This window comes from Somniosus microcephalus, chromosome 1, assembly GCF_052327205.1.
Source record: "Somniosus microcephalus isolate GS21.2 chromosome 1, FLI_Smic_1.0, whole genome shotgun sequence".
NCBI lineage: Eukaryota > Metazoa > Chordata > Chondrichthyes > Squaliformes > Somniosidae > Somniosus > Somniosus microcephalus.
In genome coordinates, this window is record NC_140987.1 from 327,232,996 (window position 1) to 327,246,048 (window position 13,053).

The 13,053-nt window shown below is 47.3% G+C and overlaps 1 protein-coding gene across 2 annotated transcripts in view; it reads left to right on the plus strand.

Annotated features, from left to right (window-relative positions):
* The window catches only part of trmt2b (tRNA methyltransferase 2B), an 83,190-nt gene extending 81,833 nt beyond the window's left edge, over window positions 1-1,357 (plus strand). For both annotated transcript variants that reach the window (XM_085994380.1, XM_085994388.1), the window contains exon 13: window positions 816-1,357. In XM_085994380.1, the coding sequence (XP_085850506.1) occupies window positions 816-942 (127 nt within the window). In that variant the 3' untranslated portion in view covers window positions 943-1,357. The remainder of the gene's footprint in view (window positions 1-815) is intronic.
* The last annotated feature ends 11,696 nt before the right edge of the window (window positions 1,358-13,053 follow it).

Here is a 13,053-nt window from a genome sequence, read left to right on the forward strand (position 1 = left end):
CGTCGACGCTGCTCGGCCCTTTGCTGTGCCACTCGGTCGGGCTCTAGCCCGCCGCTGTCCGGGAAGGGTCTGCGCACTACCTGTTGCCAGCCCGTTTTGCTGGACCACCTCGACTGGAAAGCCAAGCCTGGCTCTCGACAGCCTCCCCCGCAATTCTCGAGTCTCTGCTGGATGACTGGGTGGTTGCCCGTGGTCGACGCCCGAGTCTCTGGCCTTGACCTCCAATCCACTGATCTCCAGGAACGAATCGCCGAGAGGTGATGCAGAGTTGCAGGTAGGTTCGAACTTGCCTTGTCGCCAATGTTGTGTCTGTGTATAATAAGACACAGACTGCAGGAGAAACGGTACAACAGGTGTTTACTCAACGTGGCTCACAGTGGAACTGATCTGTACAGATTACTACTCAGTGCTATATACAGGTGTGGTCACTGCCGGTACTGCAGTATACATGAGCTGTAAAAGATAGTTCCCCTTAAAGGTATATACATTACAGTTTACAAAGTGTACTTTAAAACATCTTAACAGGGTATACCATTGTGTTTTTTCCAAGGCTTCAGATTATCACGAACCTCCAACCTCCTGTTTCAACAAGGCTATTGATTCAGTGTCAACAATTTATCTTATCTCAATAGCCTGTATGCTGTTCACAGCTTCTCCATTGTTAGGTTTTTAGATTTCCAGACCTAGTATGTCATGTTTTAATAAAGTCTGAATTCTTTTATAGAATGATGTATTATTCTGAATAGGTATGTTGCTTATTCCTTCACATTCTAATAAGCTATATCAGTAATTCACCGAGTTCCCTCTTCTTTCAGACTGTGCTGCCCACCTGACCAGCAGAAGAAGCTGTTTGGCGATCCCTTCGCTCCCACGTTAGCTGTACCTGTGGACATGTTTCCGCACACCTCTCACTGCGAGCTTGTGCTGCTTTTTGAGAGATAACTCGAAGACCACCTCTTGAGTGCGGTGACTGTCTGCAGTGACTGCACACTTAGAAGTACCAGCCACAGTGCAGCATTGTCGCTGAAGTTACAGCTGCTGATCACACGTCACTGCACATCAAGTTTGCAAAATGGAGCGTGTTTTGGAATGGACCCCTGGGCTCACTGATCATGATAGTTCCTCCATATTGGGTGTGGACTAATAATATTATCAGGGACATTGCATTTCATATCTTAAATGAATGGTAAGTTATTTTGCCAATTTTCTCACCGCCTTTCTTTTGAAGATGTTGATTTAATACATGGGTGCTGGATGTCCAAGCACCCATTGATTGCCTGATATGTAAATACATTATTTGCAATTCAAATTTATTAAATTTAATTCAGTTATATAAAATGAGGAGAAGTAAACCAAGCAAAATGTTTCTTGAAAAATCTTTTGCCTGCCATTTCTATCTTCCCTCAGCCTGGCGAGACTTGGCTAAAAGTAAATTCATTTAATAAAAAATCTCATATTTTACAGTAACAGGATTAAACCTACCTGTGAGGCACAATATTTCCCAGGCTTCGTATGTGGAATCACATAATTATCAAATAATATCAAGTAATTATTTTAATGCAGTCCCTCGCCAGAACTTCCAACTGTGGATAAGACAAATCTAATGTTGTGCTGTCCGCCCAGTTTAAATTGGCACATCAGAGATCATGGGACATGACCTACTGAAGCAGCCCTCTTGAAGATAGGTGAATGGATGCTAGTAAAAAATATTGGACAATTTTATTATTTTTTGCCTCAAGCATGAATCGTTTTTGCTGGCAAGTTTTCTCTTTTTTTTGCAACCAATATTTTCCTTCAAAACATTTGGTTGCCATGGGTACAACGTTGTAGCAGTTATGTTACAGGATTAATCCAGAGAACGCAAATTCAAATCCCACCATGCCAGTTTGAGAATCTGAATTCATTTTTTTTTATATCTGGAAATAGAAATCTGGTCTCAGTAAAAGTGACCATGAAGCTGTCGGATTGTCGTAAAAACCCAACTGATTCACTAATGTCCTTTATGGAAGGAAACCTGCTATCCTTACCCGGTCTGGCCTTTACTCCAATCCAACACTAATGTGGTTGACTTTTAACTGCCCTCTGAAGTGGCCCAGCTCGATTGCCAGGGCAACTAGAGATGGGCAATAAATGCTGGCCTTTCCAGCGATGCCCACATCTCGAGAATGAATGAAAGAAAAATAGCTCTGTACAAAGTGATAAGCATAGACATTCCTTGTCATGTTCCAATGCTGGATGCTTCAGATGAGGATAAATTGTTCGAGGCCCCACCAAATGCAGATGCAACTACACCTTCAGATTCAGATTCGATTTATTTGCCATATGTAACAAGTACAATGGAATGCTTGTTCCCCGTAGGGACGCGTAAGCTATACATACAGCGCCGCGTTCAGAGTCAATACAATGGCTTCCCGTGGCAGTGGGAGCACGATGTTCCTCAGCCGCTCCGTCCTCCTCTTCACCGCGGCCTCCTCCTCACTGTTGCCGGCTCCACGTGTGGTGGCCTGCTTCTCCCGCTCTGGCCACCATGCCCGGCTCCCCCTCCTCCCATCCAGACTGCGAGTTACCCGAAATGGAGCTGCCGGCCGACGTGCTGCAGCATGTCGTGAGTCTGCTGCTGCTGCTCGTTGCGCTGCGCTCCTCTGCCCGACTCACCGAACACATCGTCGGGATGTTAATGCTCCAATGCGGCCTCCTCCTCACCGTCGCCGGCTCCACGCTCCACGGCCCGGGGCCTACTTCTCTCTCTTCACGGGTCGGCCTCTGGCCGCCATGCTCGGCTTTCCTCCTCCCAGTCGGAATTCCTTCCCGCCGAGGAGCTGCCGGCCGATGTGCTCCAGCAGGTCGGCTTGGCTGCTGCTACTGCTCATCGCGCTGCGCTGCCTCTGCCCGACTCCCCGAGCACCTCGCTCGGGTTGCGGGAGCGAGCGGCCCGCCTGAAACAGGGAGAGCGATCTCAGCACCGGTCCGTCACGGCCGCCATCTTGACAGGTCTTCTGCATTTGTTACTACCCTGGGACTTCTATTATAAAACCCTCCACGTGTCTGAACATGTCAGAGGAAACCTCTCTTCACATCTTCCATTTCACAATAGCTGCCACAGAGATGTACCACCTGCTGTGAAGGGACCTGCAGACAACATCTGGAACAGCTCTTCCTGTAGAGGTGAAGGATTTCACAGCTTAAAGTTTTCACTCAACTGGAACCCTCCAAGCCACTCCACCACACCAACCTGTCTGTAGCGCACACCCATATCAAACAGACAAAGACTTGCATTTACACAGCACCTTTCATGACCTCAGGGCATCCCAACGCACTTCACAGCGAATGAAGAACTTCTGCAGTGTAGTCGCTATTATAATGTAGGAAACACAGCAGCCAATTTGCAGACAGCAAGGTCCGAGCAACATCAATGTGATAATGACCAGATAATTTGTTTTTAGTGATGTTGGTTGAGGGATAAATATTGTCCAGGGCACAGGGGAGAACTCCCCTGCTCTTCTTAGAAAATACTGCCATGGGATCTATTACATTCACCTGAGAGAGTAGACGGGGCCTCGGTTTACCGTCTCATTTGAAAGACGGCACCTCCGACAGTGCAGCACTCCCTCAGCACTGGAGTGTCAGTCTAGATGTTGTACTCAAGTCTCACAAGTAGGGCTTGAACCAACACCCTTCTGACTCAGAGGCGAGAGTGCTACCACTGAGCCACGGCTGGAGTGGATACCAAGTAGAGGAACAATGCTACGTTTGCAAAAGGCAACACCTTCTCCACTTTCCCCGTGGAAAGGAGGCAACAGACAGGATGTTGAGCTTTCACAGGGTGATGGGCTTCCCTAAGGCATTGCAGACTGCACCCATCTGGGCATCAAGGCCCCTCATCCTACATTCGCAGAAACAGTTTGAAGTCTTAATGTTCAGTGGTGTCTGGCCACGGTAATATCATTACGCATATGAATGGCTGTTATGCATAAAGCGGCCATGGTGCCATAAATAAGGAACTTAAATGGGAAAGATAGAAGAAAAGAAATGGGAAATGGCTCCTGGGAGGCTAGGGCTGCTGACCCCACTGAGGAACCTGTGGTGTATGTAACCTGTTCCACCTTAAGAGAACTACCTTAAGAGGTGTACTACTTTCTCTTGGCTGCTGTATACTGTAATACCGGTGGTGACCACACCGGTATATAAACGTTGTGTAGGGATTTGCTGGGCAGTTCAGCCCTGACCTCCGAATAGTAAAGACCTGTTAAAAGTTATTCTTGTGGTCTGTGTCCAGTGATTTATAATAAGCATAACTGGGACACACAGATTTAACAGTGGCGACGAGTCCGATCTTACCCTGCGGCAGTTTTACATCCAAGGCAGCTTCGTCCTCAGAATGGGCGTCGAGAAGAGGCATCTGCCCTCATCATCCTGCTGAGCACCATCGCACGGGAGGCATCGCGAACCCGGGTTAAAAAGAAAAATTCTGACCACGAAGCCCTCCATCAGCGACAGGCAGTGATCATCCCTTCTACCACGGTGGTGGGTAAGCCGATCAGCGACACGAGCAGAAAGTCGGCCGCGTTGACCGTGGAGTGGGGGAGGGAAAACGGAGGAAAAAGGGTGGAGAACTCGACCACGGCCGGTGAAAAGGGCCGGGCTGCAATCGAGGCCGAGAGGCGCAGCGACTGGGGCAGCTTAAGGCACGAGAGCCGCGGAGAACTCAAACGCAGCCGGTGTAAAGGACCGGGCTGCATGCGGGGCTGAGAGGCGCAACAGCAGGGGAAGCGTGAATGCCCACGGGAAGCAGCCATTTTGAGAAAAAGAAAAATTTAAAAACTTGCAAGGATGCCTAAACATGGGAACATTAATACCTTTGATAGCGATATCAAAGATTGGACCACGTATGTAGAACGCATGGAAGTTTATTGTAAAGCAAATAAGGTACCAGATGATGAGAAAGCACTAACCTTATTAAGCTCAATGGGTGCGAAGACATACAGGCTATTGAAGCACCTTCTATCACCAGATAAACCGGCGGATCAGACTTTTGCGAATATTGTTACTGTCCTGAAAAATCATTTAAACCCCACGCCGCTGATGATAGCAGAACGATTTAAATTTTACAGAAGAACGCAGCTGAAAGACGAAAGCAACGCTGAATTTTTAATTGAACTGCGTAAGCTATCAAAGTACTGTCAGTTTGGAACAGGACTAGCAGATGCGCTGAGAGATAAATTTGTGTGTGGATTGTTAAAAGAAGGAACACAAAAGCGACTGCTTGAGGAGAATGATCTTACGCTTGATAAAGCTGCCACTATTGCAGCATCGCACGAAGCCGCAGCGAGAGGCACTGCGGAAATGCAGCTACGGTCACCAGAACTCAGCACCAATCAAATGGTCTTGGGTACAGTAAAATGTTATCATTGTGGAAAGACAACACACGATCAGAACCAGTGCTGGTTCAAAAATCAGGAATGCAGAAAATGTGGCAGGCTTGGTCACATAGCTAAAGTATGCCGGTCAGGAAAGAAGACCAGCAACAAAAAGTCACCACAGGAAAAGTACAGAAAGGTACACAAGGTGACAGAGAACAGTTCGAACGAACAGAAGTCAAATTCAGACTCCAGCAGTAATGAACTGGGTAGTCTAAGAGTACACAATGTTGGTAATGAAGCAGACCTCCAAACAATCTGGGTCACACTTCAGATAGCAGGAGTCCAAGTGAAGATGGAATTGGACACTGGATCGGCATTGACGGTCATGAATAAGCAAGATTACAAAAGGTTATTCCCACATATTCCCCTACGGGATACGGAGATTGTATTGAAAACATACACGGGGCAAAGAGTATACCCCATCGGGAAGATAGAGGTAAAGGTGGTCCACAAGGGCAAAGAAAGCCGAGGAATGGACATATGTGCTACCTGAGGGAGGTCCACCACTACTGGGACGGGAGTGGATTAGGAAAATAAATATGGACTGGCATTCCTTAAAAGCACTAACGGTAGATTCCGGTAAAAAAGATGTCAAACCTAAACGATTGTCCAGAATATTGGACGATGCTAAAGAGGTGTTCCAACAGGGACTGGGAACACTGAGAGGAATTACGGCAAACATCAAGGTTGAAGAACATGCAAACCCGAAATTTTTCAAAGCCAGACCGGTACCTTATGCGATACGACCTGCTGTGGAAGCTGAGCTGGAAGGGCTAGAACGTTCAGGAGTACTGTCTAAGGTAGACTGGAGTGAGTGGGCCACGCCCATTGTTCCCGTCATGAAGCGTTCATCGAGCAACAAGCCGGGGGAACCGGGGAAGGTTCGCACCTGTGGAGATTTCAAGATCACTGTTAATCCGGTGCTTCACACGGTGCAGTATCCGCTTCCGCGGATTGAGGATATCTTCGCTTCGTTGTCTGGCGGGAAACACTTCACCAAGATAGACCTGGCGCAGGCGTACTTACAGATGGAAGTTGAGGAAGAGTCACGCCAGTATCTCACGATCAACACGCATAGAGGCTTGTACCGGTATAATAGACTGGTTTTTGGAGTGGCATCAGCTCCAGCAATTTGACAGAGGGCCATGGAGCAGGTATTACAGGGAATTCCAGGCACACAATGTTACCTGGACGATATTCTGATTACAGGAGATGATGACGAGGAACACCTTGCAAATTTGGAACTGGTGCTCACCAGATTGAAAGAATATGGACTTCGAGTTAATCGCCAGAAATGTGAGTTCTTTCAGAAGCGGATCTCGTACTGTGGTCATGTCATTGACCAGGAGGGGCTTCATAAGTCTCCTGACAAGATCGAAGCTGTTGTGAAGGCTCCCGCTCCGGATAATGTATTCCAGTTGAGGTCGTTCCTGGGGTTGATTAACTATTACCATAAGTTTCTGCCAAATTTATCCACGGTGCTGCACCCGCTGAACGCTCTTTTGCAGAAGGGAGTACCATGGAAGTGGAGCGAGGACTGTAAGAGGGCCTTTCACAAAAGCAAGGCATTGATCACCTCAGAGGAAGTGTTGGCTCACTTCAACCCAACGCTGCCTATTCGTTTGGCTTGTGATGCTTCTCCATATGGTATTGGGGCAGTACTCTCACACAAGTTGCCAAATGGCCTGGAGAGGCCAGTTGCGTTCGCATCCAGATCATTGACCTCCGCTGAGCGCAACTATGCTCAGATAGATAGGGAGGCTCTCAGCCTTGTGTGGGGAGTAAAGAAGTTTAATCATTACCTGCAGGGCCAAAAGTTTACGCTTCTGACAGACCACCAGCCGTTGGTATCCATTTTTAACCCTAAGAAGGGTGTTTCGGTGATGACAGCACAGAGACTCCAGAGATGGTCCCTTTTCCTAGGGGCACATCAATATCAGATCGAATTCAAAGGTACAAAGCAGCATGGTAATGCTGATGGGCTGTCACGCCTGCCACTACCTACAGAGGAGGAGGCACCGACGGTTGACCCTGTTGAGTTATTTCACTCGACTATCATCGAATGTTTACCAGTCACCAATGCAAGTATTGAAAGAGAAACCAGGAACGACCCGACACTGTCCCGGGTCTACGAAGTGACAGTGAAGGGATGGCCAGCACATGGTGATCCACTGTTACCGGCATTCTCAGCAAGACGAGAACAGCTGTCCGTCTGTCAAGGAACATTGATGTATGGAACAAGGGTGATTATTCCTCCTAAGTTAAGAGAGAGAGTTCTAAACGAACTGCATGAAGGTCATCTGGGGGGAGTCAAGATGAAAAGCCTTGCTAGGGCTTATGTGTGGTGGCCGGGTATCGACCAACAGATAGAGGATCTGACGAAAAGCTGCTCAGGGTGCCAAAAAGTGCAAAATGCACCTCCGATTGCACCGCTGCATCCATGGGAATGGCCTTCAACCCCATGGCAACGTGTACATATTGACTTTGCTGGTCCATTCATGGACTCCATGTTTTTAATTGCGGTGGACGCACATTCTAAATGGCCAGAAGTGATTAAGATGACTACCACTACCTCGGAAAAGACGATTGCGGTGCTAAGAACGATATTTGCAAGAAATGGATTGCCAGAACAAATATGTTCAGACAACGGACCGCAGTTCGTGTCAGAAGAATTCCAGAAATTCATGAAGAAGAATGGGGTGAAACATTATACCTCTGCCCCATATCATCCGGCTACAAACGGGTTGGCCGAGAGATTTGTACAAACGTTCAAAAAAGCAATAAAGGCCATGAGCGAAGATCAGATTCCACTACAACACAAGGTGGACAAATTCCTACTGGCATATCGAAACGCCACTCATGCAGTGACAAACCAAAGTCCTGCCATGATGTTCTATAACAGGAGGTTGCGGTCCAGGTTGGACTTGTTAAAACCAAATGTGCGGAGGGAAGTTGAAAACAAACAGTTCCAGCATATAAATAACAAGACCACTCGGAGTTTCGCAATAGGACAACCAGTGTTAGCCCGGGACTATAAAAATGAGAAATGGCAATCTGGAACAATTCGGGCCAGACAAGGACCCCTGATGTACACGGTAGATATTGGTGAAAATGTAATACGGCGTCATGCTGGCCAACTGGTAGGATCGAGAACAAGGGTCGAACCCAGGGTTACGGCAGAGACAACCGTGGAAGAAGTTAGTGAACCTGAAGCATCTACCTCAGAAGTGAATGTACCTGAGGATGATGTCCAATCCATAAGAGATCAACTGGATGAGTCACCCCAGCAACGAGAATCAGAGACCCCTGAAAGGTGTTATCCAACTCGAATCAGGAGGCCTCCTCAGAGACTGAATCTTTGAACTGTTTTGCATGAAGTTGTATATATATATATCTATATGTTATTATGTTATGTTAAATGGGGATATAACTGTTAAGCTAAAAAAGGATTGTGGTGTATGTAACCTGTTCCACCTTAAGAGAACTACCTTAAGAGATGTACTACTTTCTCTTGGCTGCTGTATACTGTAATACCGGTGGTGACCACACCGGTATACAAACGTTGTGTAGGGATTTGCTGGGCAGTTCAGCTCTGACCTCCGAATAGTAAAGACCTGTTAAAAGTTATTCTTGTGGTCTGTGTCCAGTGATTTATAATAAGCATAACTGGGACACACAGACTTAACAGAACCCCCTCTAACTACAGAGCTGGAGGAATAAGCATCTGTTTGGCTTGCATGCCTTTGAGTATAAAAGATTGAGGGGTGATCTGATCAAGGTGTTTAAAATGTTAAAACGACTCAAGAGGGTAGATACAGAGAAATTAATTCCTCTGATGGGGGAATTTAGAACAAGGAGGCACATCCATAAAATTAGAGCGGGCCATTTAGGAGGGAAATCAGGAAGCACTTCTTCACACAAAGGGTAGTAAAAAACCTGCAACTCTCTTCCCCCAAAAGGCTGTGAATGCTTGGGGACAATTGGAGCTTTCAAGACTGAGAGCGATAGATTTTTGTTAGATAAGGGTATCAAGAAATATGAAGCAAAGACAGGTAAATGGGGTTGAGGTGCAGATCAACCATGATCTAATTGAATGACGGAACAGGTCCGAGGGGCTAAATGGCCTCCTCATGTTCCTACACTGTTTGATGTCTGTCCTCTCTATCTCCAAGAGAAGTATGTCACCCAGCTGTGGCACAATGAAAGAGTACATACAAGAAGGCATTGTTTGTGTACAATGTTTGAAATGATACCTCACAGTGGATGTGGGAGTTCCTGTCTTCGATTCGTGGCATGCCTGATGGGTGCCCAAGAGAAGAAGCGTGTGCAAAAAGTGAGGAGCACGCATACCTTTGCATTGTTCCTGATACCGGCAAACCTCTTTCTTCCTCATTCACAGCTGGGGGCAAGGGGCCTGGGTTGGCTGCATCGACTCAGACAACAGCCTCCTTATATGCAGCTGACACCTGTGCTTTTACTGGATGCTGTCTTCAGCCCCAACTTGGGCCACCATTCTTTAGTGCATCTCTAACAGCAGGACCCCCCATCCCTTCATCATGAATTAGGGCAGTTTTGCCCACATGTCTCTGCTGTGGCCTAGAGACCTGCAGCTCTTTAAAATCACTGCCTCATTTTTGACCCGGCGCTATCACTGGATTAGCTTTAGAGAGATGCCTGTTCTGATTCCTGGTCATGTAAGCTAAAGCTGTCTGGGTAAATCTTTTCTGTGACTGTAACCCACTCAGTGCAGGGGGAGGGGCTCCTGCTGGAGAATTGGGCCAGGCCTGCCCTCCATGGAGCAGGGCACACGAGGCTTTGGGCCAGGCCTGCCCTCCATGGAGCAGGGCACACGAGCCAGCACAGTGGGCCAGGCCTGCCCTCCATGGAGCAGGGCACACGAGGCTTTGGGCCAGACCTGCCCTCCATGGAGCAGGGCACACGAGCCAGCACAGTGGGCCAGGCCTGCCCTCCATGGAGCAGGGTACATGAGCCAGCACAGTGGGCCAGGCCTGCCCTCCATGGAGCAGGGCACACGAGGCTTTGGGCCAGGCCTACTCTCCATGGAGCAGGGCACACGAGCCAGCACAGTGGGCCAGGCCTGCCCTCCATGGAGCAGGGCACACGAGGCTTTGGGCCAGGCCTGCCCTCCATGGAGCAGGGCACACGAGCCAGCACAGTGGGCCAGGCCTGCCCTCCATGGAGTAGGGCACATGAGCCAGCACAGTGGGCCAGGCCTGCCCTCCATGGAGCAGGGCACACGAGCCAGCACAGTGGGCCAGTCAGTCATATTTTCCTCTATCAGAAAATTGAAGCCATCAGATTTTTTCTTGGTGTTTGACTAGCTCCATTAATGCTTCTTAAGGGAAGGCCTCAGCCTCTCCCAAAAACCTAGGCTTATAATTGGTAATTTGACCCAGCATTATCACTGGGTTAGCTTCAGAGAGATGGCACAGTCTGAGCATGCGCAGAGCAGAACTTCCCATCACGTATCAGTAGGATTTGGTCAGTGTGAATGGTAAACCATCTCACTAATGGATCTGTATGTCCCCTCATGGTGTAAAAGGATCAGCGCGTTTTTCCCCAGTGATTTGATAACGAGCTGCAGAATGCATTTTTGAAGTGAAAGTTTCACATCAGCTATTTCATTTTAAAGTTTAGCGAGAGAGCGTAAGTCAGAGGCAGCTCAGGGTCAAGGGGCGGTAGAGCTGGATGTTGTCGGCACACGTACGGAAGCTTACCCTGTGTCTACCGACAATGTCACCATGTAGACGAGAAAGAGGAAGGGAACAAAGCTGGATTCTCGGAGAAGCCGGCAGACGACGGTGCGAGGCTGGAGGAGGATCCATTCTTGGAGATACAATGGCTGCATCGGGACAGGTAGGAGCAAAACTAGGCAAGGGTGGGAGAGCTGGGAGGCGATGATACATTCGTGGACTTTAGACAGGAAAAGAGGGGGTGCAATAATTTGAAGAGTTCGAGCAAGTCAATCATGGGCTTGAAAAAAGAACAACTGAAAGATAACTTACAGTAAAGAGAAAGAAAGGAAAAGCAGGGAAATGAAGATGAGGTGAAAACGAAGATGCGTGTTTAAGGGGAAAAAAAGACAAAATGAGGAAAAATGAACTGAGTAAGAAAAACAAAAATAAGGGTGGTGAAATTGGCAGTAGCACAAAATGGGCTTCAATAGAGAAGGAAATGGGGCGGGTATAAAACAGGCAGCCAATTCACTACGTCCATATTGCCCAACTGCACAAGACCAATTTCACCCCTGCGTTGCCTCCAAATCACATGGGGAAAGGTTGAACCCAATTGCACAGAGACCTGGAAAACCAGGAGCCGAGATAGTTTGAGGATGCTGTGGTGTGACAGAGTCCAAGGGGTGATGGTAAAGGTGGTTTCACGTTTAACAGAGACGGAGTTGGAGAACCTGTTATTTTTCTTTTTTATTACCTGTGACAGTAACACTTGAACTGCTGGTAACTGAGTGCATTGCAATGTTCAATCTGTTCCTACACAGTGCAGCGCTAAATCTATACATCTCAAAGTAGTAATAAAACTGACTGGAGTTTCTAGAAAGATGAGGCTTACTCAGAGGTGCAAAAATCACGATTCTTTGCTTTATCTTAGTAAATCATGTCCTTCTCAATTTCCTTCAAACCATGAAATTAGTTTGAAACATAACTAATTATGAAATCAAAATGCCTCCAGTTTTCTGTCCTTTCTATCCAATGCAAGTTCTGGACTTTCTCCTCGTACTTTCTCTGTAATTTTATTTTATGCACTACCCTCAGCAACCACTGTGGGTCATGAGAGCCTATGTTCTACTTTATGTGAGGTAGTAAAGACTGTACAACCTAGACGTGCAGACAGTAGATCAGACACACACACAGCAGCATGGAGATGCAAACATGGATATCAGTCTAGACATGCAGACACCAGCTCAGGCAGGGATATCAGTCTAGACATGTAGACACCAGCCCAGACACGCAGATATGGACAGCAGCTTGGAGATACTGACGGGGACAACAATCTAGACATACAGTTTTACATAGCAGTCTAGACATGTTGACAGGGAATAGCAGTGGATGGCAGTGTGGATAGGAGTACCAATATAGACATAGACAGGGGTCACCAAGGGAGCAGCAGAAGACTTGATCGTTGGGTACTGCAGCTGTTCAGTAACTTTTAATCTTTTGTGCAGACATAGTACATTTTGTATCATACAATATTCAAAAAGATACTTGAGAGGGTAACACTAATGTAGAATTATAAAACATACTGAAGAGTTTATACTACTGGTGCAAAAAATCTCTCAGAATTAATAAAGACATCTGATAAAGCTAAAAATAAGTACTTGCTGGATTTCAGGGTTGTAGTAGTAAAGCTACTGACCTGAGGGTCACTAAAGTGTGTGACAGGCCAATAGGCTATCAGCTACCAAAAATAGCTTGAAAAGCAAAGTATATGGCTGGGATTTTCCTTAACTCGGCGGGTCCGGGGTGGATGATGTCAGTGGCGGGTCGTGTCCCCGCTGCTGGCTCCATCCCGTTCTGGAAAATGAAGTTACGTTGATGGGGCTTGTTAAGCCTGCCCAGTGTGTTTCCCAGACCAATTAGAGGAAGCAGGTCTGGTG